Here is a 19,858-nt window from a genome sequence, read left to right as displayed (position 1 = left end):
GTATTTTTTTTTTTAAACTCTGTTATTTTATTATTTTTAGAGTAAATGTATTTCAGAAATAGAATAATGTTACAATCACGAATAGTGATTGCAATACCAGATTAAAAATTCAACACCGGGTTTCTGTATTTGTTAAACGCGATACCGGAATACCGGTATTAGAAACTCCTCCAAAAATGGTCTAAAAGCATATTGTTTCGTTGCCACATTTCAAAATTTTGTACATAAACTGTATTACTTATGAAAACGTATTGTGAACACCGTACCTATATTTTATTCAGTAAAATAAATATACAAATGTAATATTGTAGACTAAAATTCATAGATCTCTTCAATGAATTTGTTCATTTAACCAAACGTGTATTTTGTCGGTGTTAGTAAACAAACAGTCACAAACGAAAAAATACACCGCAGTATCAAGGAAGGCGAACCCAACGAACCGTTTGAAAATACGTTAATTCAACCGATGCTTCATTTAATAAATCACATTTTCTCCTCCTTGATGCTCTTTATTTTGCCATTTGAATTCTAAAAGCGAGCCAGCGTGCGCTTTCATTGCACTATCAACGATTGTACTCATTGCCCTTTATTTGATTGCAATCCTTTTCCATAGATCCTGAAACCGAATTAGTGGGATGAAATAAAATAAAAATTTTAGATAAACATTTTTTCAACTGCTTTTATAGGACGAAACGGACAGATGAGGCAGATTGACCTTCATTCTCCGCTGATCCTGTTCCTATTTTGTTAAATGGAACGAACGTTTTTCCTTTTACTGCTATTGCGTGCGAGGTTTCTTCGTCGAATAGGTTCGTTTTTGATCGAGAATTCATATTTTAAGAGTGCCTCAAAGCTGATCAGATTGCGTAATCACGTGCGAAATCATGCATTGATGTAACGTGAAGAGTTAGGAATTAGCTGTTCGCTTGTAATCTTTGTAACTTTGTTTCATGGTTGAGTACGAAGATATATCGACTTGGTTTTCTTCTATGAAGTGCCTCTTCGCTTGACAGAACCTGGGGCCTTATACTGGTATTTCTACCAGCAATAACAGAAGATGTACCAATAGTAGTCTACGATCCGATTTATGTTGACCTACCCTCATCGAGGTAACTCATAAGTTTGTATTAATAAGTAGATAAGCGATGTTGAAACAGACATGATGGTATAGGATTGGCTACAGGTGTGCCCACAAGGGGGGATTATGGCGCAAGTTGCGACATCAAAGTGTTTGGTGGGGATTTTTAATTTTTTTTAAATTTATTTATTGATTTATTTTTAAATATTTTTTTTTAAATCTTATTCTGTTTATATTTTATTTCATTTATTTATTTAGTTTGCGTGTGTGTGTATGTATGTCAGTAAAAGTCAGAACTTTTCTAATAAAATAATTATAATGGTAAATAATAATTAAAAATAAATAAATAAATAAATAAAAATTAAAAAAAGAAATAAATTAAAAAAGAGAGCAAAAATGAAAAAGGGAAAAAGGGCTGAGAATTTTTTTTTTTTTTGGGGGGGGGGGAGGGGGGATTTGTGCCATTGAACTTGTGGGGGATAGGCACCCCTGATTGGCTAAGCAAAATGTGCAAATCATATGGTTGGTGCGATTTGAAGTTTTAATAAATGAGAAATTGAGCAAATTAACCTTTACGTATTTTCAAATTAAAGAAGAAATTTTTCAGAAATCTGCAAACTCTCTACAGATTTCTCAGTAATTTTGTAAAAGCATCACATAATATTTTTCCTGTGACAATGTCGAGTTTCGTGAAAAATATTTTTTCGTGTTTTTCATGAAAAATACATTGAGTTTATACACTTTGCCCTCACTCCGAAAATGATTCGAAATAAAACTGCAAACCAGCGTTATGTTATGAATCCGTAGAAATTTGAATCTCATTCCAACGAATTTTTGATAAACTGTTACATTTACAAATAACATTTACGAATACGAACTCGCAAAACACTAATCCAAATCATTATTCAAACCTTTATAACGTCATTTTTATCTGTAAGTGCTACATTAAAATTAATTTTTGGATTCATACTGGTAAAAGAAAATAATTACATCTTAGGTCTTTTGATTATTGAAAATCTTCAATTTAACTAGCTATTGTACCCTTTTTTGCGTGGGGGATAAGGATAGTGGAGTTTTATTGGAGTACTATATTTTCTTCTGCTTTAAAAACGTATTAACCAATAGAGGGAAATAGTTGATTATGTATACCAACACGTGTAGGGTTGGGAAGGTAATTACCACTCTCCATAATGAATTAAAGTAAAAATAAGAATTAAAGTCCCTTTCCGTTCTCTCTGGCAAAATTTTAAGATTTTTAGTTCGGTTTACATGTAGATTACTCATTTGAACTCTGGCGCTTTTTTTTATTGGAGCAAAAATTATGTTTTAAAGTTTATTTACAAAAAGAAAAAAAAAAGTTCAGAATATTCTTCAAGAAAAGCAAAAAATGAGTATATTAACTGTTTTACTCTCTCATACTAATTAAATTTATTATGACGCTCAAGTCCCACTTCATTTCACCGGGCCTAAAGGAAAATTGATGTGTTATTAACATTTTCTTTCTAGCCTAAAGGTTGTTACTAATTTTCGCGCCTTCTAACCCTGTTCTACTTGCTTCAGAGGCAAATAAACAAGTTACTGTCCAGAGTGATAAATGATCACTTGGAGAAAAAAGGAAGACAGCAAAATACAATGTAAGCGCAGTTTAAACTGCAGTTTTTTAGCATATTCATGTTAAAAAGAAAAATAGATGCTTCAAAACCTTCTTTGACTTAAAGTTCGTTACACTGAAAGTATTTAATGTTGAAAACATTGACATTTCTCGTAGTTTAGTTAACCTGTTTTACTGATGTTCGTTCAAACGAGATTTGCTGTTACTAATCACTGGATTAGATTAATAAACGCTAAATTCTGTACCTCAGAACCAGACTGATGTACGTCCAAAAATTGCGATTTTCCATTTATTAGTGCAATTTTTGTAGAAGCTAATGCCGCATCGAGCCATGTAAACGCAATTCTTAAAAAAAAAAAAATACTTTTCAACTTTTTAGCAGGATTAAAATAGCGCTCGTTTCATCCTTTGCATGGGCAAGAAAAAAGTTTTTCCTCTTTACTGTAAAACCACCATAATATGACTTACGTCCTTCTGTCTCTGAGGTACAGAACTAATCTGTTCTGAGGGTGAACAGATCACACAGGAAAATTAATCTTTCCTCAAAAAAAAAAAAAAAAAAAAAAAAAAAAACTTTGACACTTTGAATTCAAATTATGTTTTTCGCAATCACGCGTGCTTATGTGTATGCAGGAGTGTGTTTGTGTGTGGGGGGATATTTGTTTTTGTGTGGAGTATGTGTATGTGTGTGTAGGCATATGTGTTTGTGTGTGTGTATGCGTAGGTGTCTGTATGTATGCGTGTGTGTATGTGTTTGTGCGTGTAAGTGTATGTGTGTGTAGGTGTATGTGTAAGGGGTATGTGTATGTGTGTGTAGGTGTATGTGTAAGGGGGTATGTGTATGTGTGGATAGTTGTGTGTATGTGTTTGTGTGTGTGTATGTGTAGGTGTCTGTATGTATGGGTGTATGCGTTTGTGTGTGGGTAGTTGTGTGTATGTGTTTGTGTGTGTAAGTGTATGTGTACATGTAGGTGTATGTGTAAGGGGGTATGTGTATGTGTGGATAGTTTTCTGTATGTGTTTGTGTGTGTAGGTGTGAGTATGTGTAGGTGTATGTGTGTAGGTATATGTGCGGGTAGGTGTATGTGTCAGTGTAGGCAAGTATGTGACGCAACCTGGAGACGGTTTTCGCTAGAGGAGCAGCATCGTTAGGCGGCCGACCGACGGTGGTGCTCCAGAGGGAGGCGGGGGGAAAATAAAATCATAGGAACATCAAAACAGTCAAGTGAGAACAATAACAATCGCGATTGCTCAAAAAAAATAAATAAATAAAATATTTCTCTGATTTTTTTGGAGCTAACTGTTCCAAAAAAATGAAGAAAAAAAATCATCTAGATTATCATCAATCTGTGGTCTTAGAGCAATTTTCATGTGGTCCACGAACAGCTATAGAAATTTCATCTCGATCAATTTTATCATTGCGATTAAATGTATTAAAGAAAACGTTTGGATTCACGTAATATAATTGCTGTGAAAATATTCTTCCTATAGTATGTGGTCCGCTTAGGATTCGTAACTGTATCAAGTGGTCCTCAGTGGTGAAAATGCTGGGAACCACTGACCTAGAGCAGTGGTTCTCTCTCAACCTGTGGTCCCTCTTCCAAGGGTGGCATCCGTAGTGCACGACTTCGAAAGGAAAAAAAAAAGGCAATTGGAGATTCTAAATTATAAAATTGAAATGTTTCGTAATTTTCTCAAATACAAAATATCAAAAGTAATTTTAAACTCATTCTAAATAATAAAAACGAAAATCGTAAAAATCTCATCTGCTATTTCATGTTAGAAATGCTTAGATTTTTATTTTTTTTTTATTTTTATGAAATCGATCACTACTATTATCTTCCTTGTTTTTGAAAAAATTTTCCTACGACAAGAATGTCACCCATCTGAAAAATATCAAAGAATATTTCCACGCCTAAAAATTAAAAAAAAAAAAAAATCCTAGCTAATTTCTGTTTTATTATCTTTGTGAAACTTTCTGCGTTATTTTTAAACTATCCACTTTCTCAGCAAGTAAATGACACTCTTTCAAAACTTCTGATTTAATCTTTTTCTCCATAAATTAGCGAAGCGAAAGTCGTGATGAAAACATTGTATCTTTCTTACGTGTTTAGCTTTTGAATGTATGCGTAGCATTTTATCTTTTATCTTTTCGCGGTTACGCGTGAAACTGCGTAAGATAAAAACAAATTTAAGCAAAAGAAATGTTTCTTAACCATAATCTTGTTACAGTTGTTAATCAGTGCTGATAGCTTTGATATTTGCGTGTTGATAGATTTAAACGTTCGATGAGTTTTCAGGTATCAAAATATTGATATTACCATAGTTTTTTGAGTTATTAAAGACTGCCTATTGTTTTCTTTTGCACCGCGAGTTGCGTCCAACTTCCTTTTCATAACCAGACAATTTATATCACCCCTGACAAAGAAAATTCATGAAAATTAAATCTCAGAAGCAATTTTTTCCTGTATAAGCTTTGGGCGCTCCTTCTATTGTAGGTAAACTAGATTTTTTTTCTATCCCTCTTAAAAAGCATAAACACCCAAGCCTGTTTTTGTGCGGTCTTTTTTTTTTTTTTTTTTGTATGTGCCTCCCTCCTTTTTTCGGTTTATGAACATTTCGCACAAATTGGGACTCAATTAACTAATCTATTATTAAAACGAGTGCTTAATAGTGTAATTTTGAACGATTTTTTATGCGGTCCCTATTTAGCGCACAAAAACAGGTTTTAGTGCATACAAAAGTACGAAAATACTTAAATGTTTTGAATTTTTTCAGCTTTTTTTCCCTTTTCGATTTTTTATTAAAAACCTACAATATAAATTGTATCCTCTTTTGTCTAAAACTACCTGCTTATTATAACGCCTATGGTGTTACAAAAAGCAACCTTACGTCCTGTCCTTTAACTTAAGATTTCAAAATAATTGTTAGAGGATGGAGGTGAAATTTTATTCTTTTAGAGTCGGGCTTCCCAAACTTTTTCGTCTGCGAACCCCTTTCATAGACCAATATTTAGTGCGGACCCTTGTCATTAGAAATAATAGATACTTGTAGTTTGTAGTTAATTGAACTTAATTTAAGTAACCATACTAAACAAAGGGGAAATATACTACTTAAAAACGCACTAGGTAGATAATTCACAGTGCTTAACTTAAATTGGGATTTCGAAACTGTCGAAATTGAGAATCGAATCAATTGGAACAGTGACACGTTGTTTTATCTGGAGAATTTTAATATAGTGGGTTTAGTGATTGGTATCTGGCGATTGTCTAGTTTATAATCTAGACGGCTTAGATATTTAGTTTTGGTAGCTGCACTGATGAAAATTATGTATTCGTAATGGTTAAGTTGTGGCAATTGGATAAAAATGATTTAAGTTTTCAAACGAGCTATTGGCATTTCTCCTTTCCAAACGATGCGGCACGGAAGGGTGGGTTGGGGGAGGGGGGGGGGGGTAATTGTCCTGGAATATAGATTTTAAGTAGTATAGTTAGAAGTTGTGCCCATTAAACATTCATTTTGACGTTTCGACAGACCGTGTGGCTTTTTTAAAACAGAAAACGGCGTGTCCATCTATATGTATGATCCTGCAGCATTTTTATCTTGATTTGTCGGGAACTAGTGCTGAAAAGACAACTTCGAAGGTGTTCACATATTTTATGAACCAAAGAGCCCTTTGAAGACTCCACCTTTTTTTTCTTTGATAAGTCATTCAATTACAGAAAAGCACCTTACACAGAAAGCTTCCTCTTCATTTTCATGAATAATATCTGACAACAACGAAAGTCTGGCCAGTTTTCATCATTGAAAATGTTAGCCTGTGAAACATCGTGGTTCACTAGAAGAGTTAAAGACTTCAGAAAGAGTAAATCAAGTAATGTTGAAAGGGTTTTCTCGCGAGATACCTCCTCGCTTCTGACATGAGAACAGGGTTGCCAGACGTCCTGGATTTCAAGGGACAGTCCCGTATTTTGAAAAATTGTCCCGCTTCCCGGGGAACTTCCATACGGCTAAAGGCTCGTATTCTAGCTGATAACAATATTTTACAGAACGAGACATTTTATTAAGAGAAAAAAAAAAATAAAGTGAAACAAAAAATGAAACAATGATCAATATGTGTAGCAGCAAACGCAAAAATTATTTTCCTTTTGATTTGGTTTGTTTGTTTTTGTTTTGGTGACAGATTATGAGGACCGAATGGTTGCTTCTTCTTTTCTCATTGACTAATGTTGGAAGTATAATCTCCGCGCATGCGTTGTCATTCGCAATGAAAACGATTTTCATACTTTGATAAGCGACATTTTGTGAGGTTTAATGCTTTGTTGCGATTGTATTTTTCAGATTTATCATGAATAGACGTCTCAAAAATACCCCCCCCCCTTTTCACCTATAGAAGCTTGTCCTGTATATACTGTTCTTAATTCTGGCAACCCGCAAGAGAAGCACGGAATGACGAAGTCTTTTTTATAATTTTGTCACATGGTATTGTGAAAAATCTGAACTTCAATAGACGTGACTCTACAGTTGAGGCAACTATTCCTTTCATGCAGCCCTTACCATTTTGACCCTTTTAATTGAATCTTGTAGAATTTTCAAACCCAAGAATTTATTTTTTACAAGATACCAACGGCAAATTCTTGTTTTCAAATGCAAAAACATTATTTTAATATCACGTACCATTTTTTTTTTCAAAGTTTGCCGCGGACCCCCTACTAAGAGTAGGCGGACCCCAACCGCGTACCACAGTTTGGAAAGCCCAGCCTTAGAGTTACGTTGATTTATAAATTGTGTGACGAACTGGTTGCGTTATACCTGTTGAGTGGCTTAACTGTTGAAGCTGTAAGCCTAAACCTTATATATTAATACTTATATAAGTCATTGCAATCCGTTTACGTCATAAATAAATATTTTGAAGTTTTCCGTATTTTGTATATAATTATGCATTAGACATTGGAATTAAAGCATAAAGATAATAGTACCAATTACCTCCATCTGAAAATTTAACTTTTTTAAAAGAGCCTAATATGACTGGTGCAAATTTCTGCTTTCGCAAATAGTAGTTTTGAAATACGTAATTTGAACTCAAGACGTCAAAATTGAAATGATTCTTAAATCTCTTTTCCTTTTCTTTTCAGTCATACTCTCAACAACTTACGCATCAGGCAATACCAGCTATTCCTTAAATTCATCCACATCAAGTACAACAGTACCTCCATGGGATCAGAGGGAAGCATATCCATCCGTTGGGCCCGGCTCTCACGTGGAGGACGAACCCAGCGACTACGAAGTATGGTCCGCCATCGTGTCCTCCATGGCTCGCTGGGAAGAGATGAAGAAACGGAAGGCCCATAAGTCACATGTCCATAAGCGAGCGGAAGAGGTGGTCTGTTACAGAGGATTCGGGTGTTTCAGGGACGAAGGTGAGATACATTATTCGTGATTCAACAAAGCATTCAAAAATGCATTCATTAAGTAAATTAAAACAGAAACCGGAGTATAACTAAAAAATATAGTCTGACTGATACGAAGAGGTCTGAGGCTGAGGAGGTTCATTTCTGCACGGGAAGAGCAAGATCAAGTATTGTCCGTTTAAGACGAGAAGGCACTTAGCTAAGCCTTCGCCACGTGGTCAGGGGTGCCCACAGTTGAGGGGGGGGGGAATATGGCACAAGTTGCGCCATCATATTTTTTATTTTGGGGGGAGGGTAATTTTTTTAGTTATTCATCTAAATTCATTGATTTATTTTTAATTTAAATTATTAATTTTTTTAATTTAAATTATTAATTTATTTTATTTTACTTATTTTAATTTATTTTATTTTATTTTACTTATTATTGTCTATATTTCATTTCATTTTTTATAGTGTGTGTGTGTATGTCAATGGCGTATCACAGAACTTCTCTAGAGAATAATAATAATAATAATTAAAAATAAATTAATAAATAAAAATATGTTTAAAAAATAAATAAAATTTAAAAAGAGAGCTAAAAAATAAAAAAGGGAAAGAGAGTTGACAAAAATTTAGGGAGGGAGGGTGGAATTTGAGCCATTGAACTGGGAGGGGGGGGATATCCTGCACGTGTTATCCGATAATTCTATTTCGTTGTTTTCAGAAGAAAGCTAATGATCCTAGCATTTTGCCGCCAAAGCAGTATTTTTTTAAATTTAATAGAAACTAAAGTAACTGCGGAGAAGCAAAACAAGTGACGTAAAGGACAATAGGATTTTCTCGCACATTTAAATGCGTGACAAATTTAAGGTTGTCTCATTTGCCGTTTAACCACGGATTGTATGTAATTTGGCAATCTGCGAAGTAAAGACGATTCCATCTGAATGAATTTAGCAGGGGAGAAGGGAAAATAGCGATTGATGCACGCGTTTTATAATGTCACTAGTGCATTATTCATTTATTGCATTCTCAAAGATAAAATAAGGGGAAACAAAAATAGTCACCATGGAAACAACAAAAAGAAAATAAAATATTTTCAATTCGTGCAGGAACGTAAAAGCAAATATACTTTAGATTTAAAAAATGATGCTGTGAGCAAATTTTCATTTGTACAAAACTGAGGGTAAATAATAGAGAGGCAAAAGTGCACATCTGAAACAAACCATCTAACATCCCTATAAACTATTAGATACGTCCATTTCTGCCTATAAACCGGATATTAGCCTTTCCATGTAATCGATAGTCGGACAGTACAAGCACGCAAATCTGTTCACCGATCACCCCCACTCTTTAACCATACTTTAAATTTAAGGCGTCAAAATTCCAAAGAATACCAGGGCTGGACGTTGGATGTTGTGTGCTCGATACTGTTTTCGCGTTAAAAGGAGTGTGTAAAGTTGAGAAGGTTGTTAATAAACAATTCATCTCCGAGGCACATGGACGCCTGCATTATAAGCATAGAAAACAAACATCAAAGGAAGCGGACATCATGCAGCGGTCGAGTGAAAACAAGCAATTCGTAATGGTTAACTCTCTAAATATCGTCAATAGTGGCCAAAATAAAACCAGATTAACCAGCTTTTAAAAAACCGCCAAATCTATCGCCAAGTTGGCGATCAAAAGACTGCGATATATCGCCAAGTGTCCGCCAAATTGTAACACCACTTGAGTTTACATCGAAATTAACAATGATTTCCCCGCAAAAGGGGGCAAAGGACCCCTTAGAAACACCCGAATGCAACCAAAAGGGGAAGTGCACAGCTAGACCTCACTAGGAGTCTACGTACCAAATTTCAACTTTCTAGGACATACCGTTTCTGAGTTACGTGAGATACATACACACATACAAACATACGCACATACATACGGACGTCACGAGAAAACTCGTTGTATTTAACTCTGGGATCGTCAAAATGGATATTTTTACTTATGACTATACGTTATTAGGCATACATCCACGTGCGGTCGAGTTGAAAAAAAAAAAAAAACTCTTATGTTCCTTCTTGGGCGAGTAAAAAGGGAATTGAGGCCGATTTTTGGGCGATTTTTTTTTTTTTTTTTTTTTTGGGCGAATACAATACTTTTTTTACATCGTAAGACGAAGTAAAAAAAAAAATAATTAAAATTCCATTTTCATATTACTCAACATCTTTTACTCAAAAAATTCCCTTTATTTCCTTTCCAAGGTGCTTTCGATTACCTAGATACCCTTCCCGCATCCCCCGAAGCCATAGGAACAAAATTCATCCTCTATACGAACAAGACGCGGATGAATGGAGAGTTGCTGTGGTACGACAACAGCTCGTCGCTGTACTATTCCCATTTCAATGGCAGCAATCCAGTCAAAATTATCATCCATGGATTTGGCAGCAGTGGACGCAGGATGTGGGTGCTGCAAATGGCGGAAGCCTTACTTGCTATGGTAATTATAACCTTCATGTTTCATATTTATTTCTTGGTCTTTCTGAGATTTTAAAAAATGGAAAAAACACGCACACACAAACTGTGGTACTTATAGAATAGCTTCAATATTTTAAACTAGACAGTCGCCCGTCGAGGTATGACGGGTGAAAATTGCTTCTACAATTGAACGAAACCATGGCCTGTTTGGTGATATTTTGATAGTTGAAAAATTCCCCTGAAATAACAAAGTCTTACCAGTAAAACAGTTGTTAACGGATCGAGTTCAGCCTTGTCACGATAAAGCCTTTTCCTGCTCGTTAAACATTACCATTTATCAAATTATCATGCCGTGGCGTGAGTTTCATTGTTGAAGCACGCGGGTTACTCGATCATCGGCTATTATTTATATGAGGATTCTTTCACGGCCAATAGTCAACTTATTCATCCAGTTGTTCCCCGAGCTTAAATTTTTGAGAAGGTGGAGGTTCTCAATTTGCCGAATGGAACTCCAAATTGTGCCGAATGATGATTTTTGCTGAATGGTACTTCAAATTTTGCCGAATCGTCAGACAAAAATTTGCCGAATGAGGAAATTTTTGGAAGGTCACAGTGACCTCTCGTGACCTTCCTCGCCTCGTTCGACGCAGCTATAGATTGTCATGTGATTTTAAATAAACACCTGTTTTATGTTAGCCACTAAAATAGCAACCCTTAACTTTCTCTACCAGATGTTTGCTTTAAGCCTTCCTCCCCCCCCCCCAAAGCTCACAGAATTCTGGTCGATCTTTTTTTATTTTTCATATACAGGGTGATAAAAAATATAGTTGCCATTTCAAAATGTTCTAAATTTATAACTCTCGGTCTGAATGACTTTTCCCTTTTCATTCCAGTGTCCCCTGTACCCCGCACCTTCCAATCTTCTAAAATGAACATTATTTAAAAAAAATCAAAAGTAAAAGAGCTGTTCTATTGCTACAGTTTCTATATCGCAACATTTTGATCCCCCCCCCCCTCCTCTATCGAAATTCCATTTTTTTACCTCGCTCTTATTCTGGCGAAATATAAGTCATTCTGACCGTTAAGTTGCAGCGTTTTGAGATCGTAATTTTATCACCCGGGTTGAGACGAAGGACACACACACACACACTTGGCTGCATCCCTTTCCTCTTCCTGCGGCATCCAATTTGAAACCCTGTTCTAAGCGAATGATCACAAAAATTTTCATACCTCTCAAAAGCCTGTCCGACGTCTAAAATAAAGAGCAATAACACTGTAAGAACAATTCAGAAACGTTCCTGGAAAGTAATGAGCTGCTAATGTGCCGACTTTCCAACAATAACATAACTTGCAAACAACAGGATTGTTTTCCTCCTAAAGTCAGTAATCTTCCAAAAATTATTCTGGAATCTTTTTGAAACAAATCAGGAAACTTAAGAGACAGCTTAGGTATGCAATATTAGCTTAAAACCTTCCTGCTTTGCCAGAAAGGCTACAAAATCATTGCTACACTTAATAAATACGCTAAGACAGGATTGCAATGCAAAGCTAACGGAATCCAGATCGTGTAATTCACGATCGTTGGGAGCTTAGTCAATCAATTTGGGCCAGGATCGAACTGACTGCGCTGCACTTAATAAATACGCTCAGTTGATCTTTAAACTGGTAGCTACAAGTATTTTACCCAGAAGTAAGAAGTCTGCATTCGTGCAACTTGAAGCAATTCAGGACACTTGATTTTGAAGATACCTGATTTTCACAGGAAATTGTTCAAAACATGTGAAATCTCGGAAGGTTGCTCGAAACGGTTTGGGGTCAAAATGTCGCCACCGAAATGTCGCGGGACAAAATGTCGCGGCCAAAATGTCGCCGTTCCAAAATGTCGCCGGGCCAAAATGTCGCCGGGCCAAAATGTCGCCGGCCCAAAATGTCGCCGGGCCAAAATGTCGCCGGTCCAAAATGTCGTCGGTCCAAAATGTCGCCGGTCCAAAATGTCGCCGGGCCAAAATATTGCGGATCCAAAATGTCGCCGGGCTAAAACGTCGCCTGTCCAAAATGTCGTCGGGCCAAAATGTCGCCTGTCCAAAATGTCGTAGATCCAAAATTCGTTTATTCAGTTGGTAAGAAAAATTTAAATGTGCAAAATGATGTTTAACACCAAATTTGCAGAATAAATGGTTACTGCCTTTAATGAATATCTTCGTTAAAAATGGGACTGGACTAACTGAGTTTCATGATAAATTCTAAAAAGATTATTCCGTTTTGATTCGCAACTCTCGGCTGTTTTTCAGCAAACAAATAGAATACAAGCGTTACGTTATCTTATTTCTTGTGACTCGCTATCTACCAACTGTAAAACGTTCTGACGGCGTTCAGTTCTGACGTTCGCTAAATTATTTTAAACTTTTCTTCAAGAATAGTGTGCGTTTGTATGTGACCGATTTTTTGGGGCCATTCTACGTCAAAACCTGTAGTAAGAATTCGAACGATACCCGCAAGTACCCATATATGATTTAGGGCTGCGTGGCTTTTTGCGTCAATTCGTTCAAGATAGTGGAGTAACTGAACGTTTTCATCGATATGCGTGACTGTCATTGCTCAAAAAATGATGAACGGAATCAAATAAAATGTTAGGAAGCAGCCGGGGGACAGATTTTGGGCTCAATAACACCAGAGGATGGAGCAATCGAATGTTTTTTCCTTTCTTTTTTATTATCTGTGATTGATATATCTCAAAAAGTAATACAGTAGACCCTCGTTTTCAGCAGGTTTATTTTACGCGGTTTCGATTATACGCGGTTGAAGATTTGACACTTTTATTTTATTTACGCGGATGAGTTTCGGTTTTACGCAGATGCGGCAATGCAAACAGGTAACATTTTCCTCTCTTTCAAAACCCAAGCTCCTAAAGATTGCAGATTACACGTAACTAACTGCATTTTGGCGTGCTAATAATCGAACTTGGGTCCTTGGAGACATTTTATGCGATTGGTTCCAGAGCTTTTTCCATCAGAAGTAAAGTGATTAAACTCACGCAGTTCAGAACTCACTGGAAGAAGAACTTTTAGGAGTGACAAAGGAGGTCAAAACCAACGCGGATACCTACTCCGGTGACACTCAACCAAAAACGCTCACATTGAAAATTTTCGAACCATCCGTAGACAATAGGAATGATCTTTCTGATTTGTTAGTGAAAGAAGATTCTATCATGGAAATGACGCAAGTGATCATGGATGAGTTAATGCTAAGCAAAGAATTGGAGGAAAAATTCTTAATGACTACCAAAAAACTATCATAGTCAGCTCTTCTTCATAAACAGAACACGAAATTAGTTTGTTTTCTTTATGCATATTGTGCATAAAAATTGATATAAGTACACATTAAACTTATTATACAATTAGTCATCACTAGAATGAAGTATTTTTTTTTTTTAATCTACGGAACCTAATTCCTATTTTGACACTAATATTAGGTCTCAATTTACGCGGTTTCGATTTACGCAGCATTTCCGTGGAACATAACCCCCGCGTAAAACGAGGGTCTACTGTACAAGGGTTAAGACAAAATTTGGTCTACAGGTATATATTAAAGGGCGAGTTGCTCATTTATTTTTGGCTTCAGTCATCCCAAAAGGTTGGATCACAGAATAATTTTTATCGTTTTATGTGACTGCTATATCTCAAGAAGTAATGCGAGGATTCATACAAAAATGTAGTATACAAGTGAAATTAAACGAAAACAAGCCTTATTTTCGTTCTAAGTTGAGTTTCGTAATCGTTTACGTGAGTCAGTGTAATTAAATAAACAATGAAAAATATACTGAATTTATATAAGAGAGGTTGAGCATAATATCAATAAAATCTAAATTAGCCGTGTATTCCTCTCATTTTTGTAGCACTTTAACTAGCGTGAGTGTTAAATAAAAACTGAGTTTGCATTCTTATATAATTTGCGTAGTAAAAATTCACTAATTAAAACAGCAATTTTTTCTGAGAGAGAAAAACTTATTTGTTTATTATTATTATTATCAATATTCTTTTCTTTCTGAATTACCAAGCTATATTGAGCTGGAACTATTACTTTTTGAAACTCATTTTAAAAATAAGTCTAGGTCAAAATTGATCTGAATAATCACATTGATATTCAGTAAATTACCGCCCATTAGCCATCTTGCCATCAATTTTCGAGTTGAACCGAACCATTGCTTCGGTCACTCGGCTGGTCTGCTAATTCTATATTAGCTACCAGTTTGTTTGGCACTCTTGGCTTCCTTAAGAGGTTTTCCATCTCCAGTTCAGTCAGTTTCCTATGCCGGGCTGATGAGTGCTAATAAGCACGAAACTGCAGTCCTCGGCTGGAATTGTCTGAGCTGGCTGTGTATTTCAATCTCATTGATATCAGTTATTTCACACTACATTATGAAATTTTTTCTTTTCTATTTAAAATTGGAAAATGTGATTAGCTGACAAGCGCTACTTCGCATGCATGAAAGTATCCTCTTGAAAACCTTCAATAAAATAGCTGTTCTGAAATTGTCCCTTGATGTTCTATCGAATATATAAATTTCATGAATGTTGAGAATTGAAAATATTTGTCACCGCGTAGAGTCGTTTACAAAAATTTGAGTGAAAGACACCTGTTTTAGCAGTTACGGGTTTCATTGATTTCAAAAGATTTGACGGTGAACATTTCGACGTAATTTCAGAATTTTACTCATTAGAGATGGGAGTTCCCACGGCAGTTTTGATCTTACTTTAACCAACGTATATCTCACTGAAAACGTAGTTTTTTTTTTTTTTTTTTTTTTTTTTTTTTTTTTTTACAGTTCTTAGGGTAATGTTGATAAATCTATGAGAAAATTAAATTTCATTAAGATACTTTTCTACTTTATTTCCACCCTGGCCCGTGATTTCGAATTTTTCCAGTGAAAGGGGAGAGGGAGGATAACGGGCGTATGTACACTGTAAAAAAAATCCGGAAACGTTTCTGAGTATATCGTGCAGCTGTGGTTCATGAAAGTTTCAAAAACGTTTCTGAGTATTTCGGAATCCTCTTTCTGTAATGTCCAGAAACGTGTCTGAGTATTTCGGAATCCTCTTTCTGTAATGTCCAGAAACGTGTCTGAGTATTTCGGAATCCTCTTTCTGTAATTTTCAGAAACGTTTCTGAGTATTTCGGAATCCTCTTTCCGTAATTTCCAGAAATGTTTCTGAGTATTCTGTGCAGCTGTGGTTCATGAAAGTTTCGAAAACGTTTCCGAGTATTTCGGAATTCTGCAAACAATTTTCAAAAACGTTTCCGAGAATTTCAGAATCCTTTTTCCGTGATTTTTTCTAAAACATAATTCTTTATTATAGTATTGCATACCATATCAGTTTCAATTCTTTCATATCTAAGAGCAATAATACAAGCAATTTTAGAATTATTCGTGGATTTTTTTTTTTTTTTTTTTTTTGGAATTTCTAATGACAAATAGCATGGTTAACAGCATAACATATGCACAGTTATAAATTTTTGAAAAATTATGAAATAATCTAGTAGTTTCATTCCTAATCACAAAATCGTCGGGGAATTGGAGTGGGGGTACCTTCTGAAAAGTGGGGATTGTTTGTTAAACAATCTTAAACTTCAGTTTTTCTCTCAATATTTTCAAGACAAAACTATCAACATATTGTATTTTTAATGCAGAACTTAAAAACATATCTTGTATCAAACTTGATAGCTTTTATCTTCGGATAAAATTTGACAGGACTTACCTACCCTTCGCGTTCCGGAATTCGTTCACCTCAAGTCAATTTCTCTGACGAACAAAGTGTACCGAAAAGTACCAACAGAGAAATTGATGAATTTAAATATGACACCAAGTCCCCCTGCTGGAACCATTCGGGTTGATTCTTCTGTTCTTGCCCTTTTCCAGCTCATCACAAATATAAATACTTATTCAAAATAGGTTACTGATTTTATTTTTACAGTGTGCGCAAAATGCATTATATATTTTATTTATTAAAACATTGAACTCTATTACATGATTATTCCATTTCATATATACGAGAATAACCCCTCCCCCACCATAAAAATGATGGTGCACCCATAAAATGCTATGAAGCGCCCACCCCCCTTGAAAAAGCAACATCATATACATTATAAATCAAAGTATCACATACATTATAAATCAAAGTATCATATAAATTATAAGTCAAATACTTTAATATGGTGTAAAAATACAAAATTGTTTTATTAAGTCTTTTTTTTTTTTTTTTTTTTTTTTTTTTTTTTTTTTTTTTTTTTTTTTTTTTTTTTTTTTTTTTTTTGCTTTTGGTAAAATTGAGGCTCGTAAAACGAAAAAAATGAAGACACTTTTAAATACATATATGTATCTATTTGTTAAATAAATTAATACACATTTAACTAATTTAAAGCGTTTCGCTAATGCAAATATTTAAAGAGATATCGTCATTTAGATAATACTGAAGCACTATGTTCCTAATTACAAGAGATAGTTTTTTTTTTTTTACTTCATACAATCTAGCTACACTGTTTACAAGAGAATGAAAACATGCAACCTTAAAGACGAACTATCAAACCTGACAATTTGCATATTGTAACATTTAATTCATAATGCTTGATACATAGCCAAATATTAACTGAGATTGACACATAAGAACAAAGTACACAATAACACATATTTAAATTTTTTTATAATCTTCAATTCATAAATTTTACAGAATAAAACTAGACACACTTGCACTTTAAATATGTGTTCTATGTAATGTAAAATATTTTCAAATTGCAATAGTTCACAACGAAAAAATAATACTGAAGAAAATAGTTTTTTTTAACGAGATTTATATGAACTAAATCTCTTTAAAGTAATAGAGTTGCAAAGCGACTTACCTATTCGTCGGTGGTGGTCTTTTGCAGGCTTTGGTCACCAAAAAGGTGATTTTTATGACAGAATAAAATTCTGCCAACAAAAATTACCCATTTGGTAGAAAGAAGAAAAGTATCCAAGAAAAAAGTAAATTACCTACACAAGTTATGCGACGCAATGAATTTACATGGCGTCCTCTCGGTAGTTATTTGGTTTTCAATTTCAGTTTGTATTCCTTCCGCGAGCATGCGTCGAGAATTTGCACTTCGTACTTAAAAATAAGTGACATAGCTTCAAATTCAATCTTATGACGATACATATGCAAGAAAATATAAGACTTTAGAATTATCTTCAGTGAATTCATGCGAGGAACAAAACTTCTACTAATCCCCTTGATGAGTGTTACTTCGCATACATGAGTCAGCACTTGTTTTCATTGCGTGCTTTCGAAAGTTTCAGTTTAGATTTGCTGCTGGACTATAAAATTGCGAGCTGCGCATGCGTCGACTCTTACTTTCTTGCTATACGGAAACGTTTTTGATTATAGCAGAAAACTGCGGAGGGCGTACGAATCTGTGTATTACGGAAAACTTTTTTATATATTCAGAGAGTTTTCCGAGATTTTTTACAGTGTATAACCAATGCAAATTTCATAGGATTGCTATAAAAACCACTCCCACTTGTATATAAAAAAAAATCCAAAGTCGAGGGCCATTCCGACTGATCCCCTAAATGACTGACCTGTCGCTACCGTAATAATATGCTAGAGTGAAGGAGTTATTTGTTTTTACTTCATTACGCCAAAAAATACAAACCGCCTATTCTCTCGCCATATTCAAATTGCGCCTCACTATTCTTTCATTCACGTTTAGAACAGTTTAGTTTTACTTCCATACCAATTTTTTGTCTGAATCCTTGCGTTACATCTTGATCCTTTATGTTACATCTTGAGTATTATTATTAATCAGATTAAACGAGAAAGAGAATTCCGTTGCAGCAGCCTTTCACATGTTTACGTTTGTTATAGTATACAGAAAAACGTATGTTTTTCTGAAAACTATTAATTTTCTGGAATTAATCTGATGTTTACGAATTAAGACAGGAGAAAACGTTTTGCATTTTTGAAGGAACTTACTTTGAAAGGCAATTAATATTCTTTCGCAACTTTTATGCTGGAAAGCATCGACGTACATTTACATTTTTCGTACACTAGCGAATTTTAGGCCGGCGACATTTTGGACTGGCGACATTTTGGGCCGGCGACATTTTGGACCGGCGACATTTTGGGCCGGCGACATTTTGGACCGGCGACATTTTGGACCGGCGACATTTTGGGCCGGCGACATTGTGGACCGGCGACATTGTGGACCGGCGACATTTTGGGCCGGCGACATTTTGGACCGGCGACATTTTGTACTGGCGACATTTTGGACCGGCGACATTTTGGACTGGCGACATTTCGGGCCGGCGACATTGTGGACCGGCGACATTTTGGACCGGCGACATTTTGGCCGCGACATTTTGTCCCGCGACATTTTGGCCGCGACATTTTGGGCGTATACCGCTCGAAACTAATCCGTAACTTTTCGGAATTTGTTACAGTGAACAGCAGAAACCTGACTTAGGCTGCATCTTAAAGCATACTTAGAGTCACCCCCCCCCCCTCCCTTTTCCCATTAATTGTTTTAATTTTTATATTTTTAGGAAGACGTGAATGTGATAGTGGTTGACTGGGAAAAAGGATCCGCCCTACCCAACTACGTCCAAGCAGCAGCCAATACGCAGTTGGTTGGGAAGCAACTGGCCGCTCTCATGCGGATGATCAACTATGAGAGAGGTATCTCGAACCAAGACTATCACCTTATAGGATTCTCGCTAGGGGCACACGTGGCAGGATTTGCGGGCATGGAATGCCGCAACATCAGTCGCATTACAGGTTAGTCCTTCCATCAAATGGAGTACCAGATACTCCAGGGGGAGATACCAGGGGGATATAATGGCGCAAGTTGGGCCATCAAAAACGGGGGGGGGGTGATTTTTAAAATTTATTTATTTAACTTTGTTTATTGATTAATTTCAATTCATTATTTTATTATTTTTTATTTTATTCTGTTTATCTTTTATTTCATTCATGTATTTATTTTGTGTGTGTGTGTCTATGTAATTGGCGTAACACAGAACTTCTAATAAAATAATAATAATTAAAAATAAATAAATAAATAAAATATTTAAAACAATAAAAATAAATAAAAAGAAAGCTAAAAAATAAAAAAGAAAAAGAGGGTTGAGAATTTTATTTGAGGGGGGGGATTTGCGCCATTGAACTTGGGGGGATGGGCACTCCTGACCAGATGCATTATTGCAGTGGTCTCGATTATTTCGACACCAAAATCTATAAATTCGGTAGATATTTTTCTCGAACATAGTAACTTTACAATTATGCTCTG

General features: G+C 35.4%; 1 protein-coding gene across 1 annotated transcript in view; it reads left to right on the top strand.

The window, feature by feature from the left end:
• LOC129227424 (pancreatic triacylglycerol lipase-like) overlaps nucleotides 1-19,858 on the top strand; it is a 105,073-nt gene that overhangs the window by 58,251 nt on the left and 26,964 nt on the right. The window contains exons 2-4 of the mRNA XM_054861978.1: nucleotides 7,826-8,110; nucleotides 10,327-10,562; nucleotides 19,116-19,347. Coding sequence (XP_054717953.1) covers nucleotides 7,826-8,110; nucleotides 10,327-10,562; nucleotides 19,116-19,347 — 753 coding nt within the window. The remainder of the gene's footprint in view (nucleotides 1-7,825; nucleotides 8,111-10,326; nucleotides 10,563-19,115; nucleotides 19,348-19,858) is intronic.

Source organism: Uloborus diversus, chromosome 8, assembly GCF_026930045.1.
Source record: "Uloborus diversus isolate 005 chromosome 8, Udiv.v.3.1, whole genome shotgun sequence".
Classification (NCBI taxonomy): Eukaryota; Metazoa; Arthropoda; class Arachnida; order Araneae; family Uloboridae; genus Uloborus; species Uloborus diversus.
The sequence above is the reverse complement of the archived record's forward strand: the minus strand, read 5'-3'. Positions and strand labels throughout refer to the sequence as shown.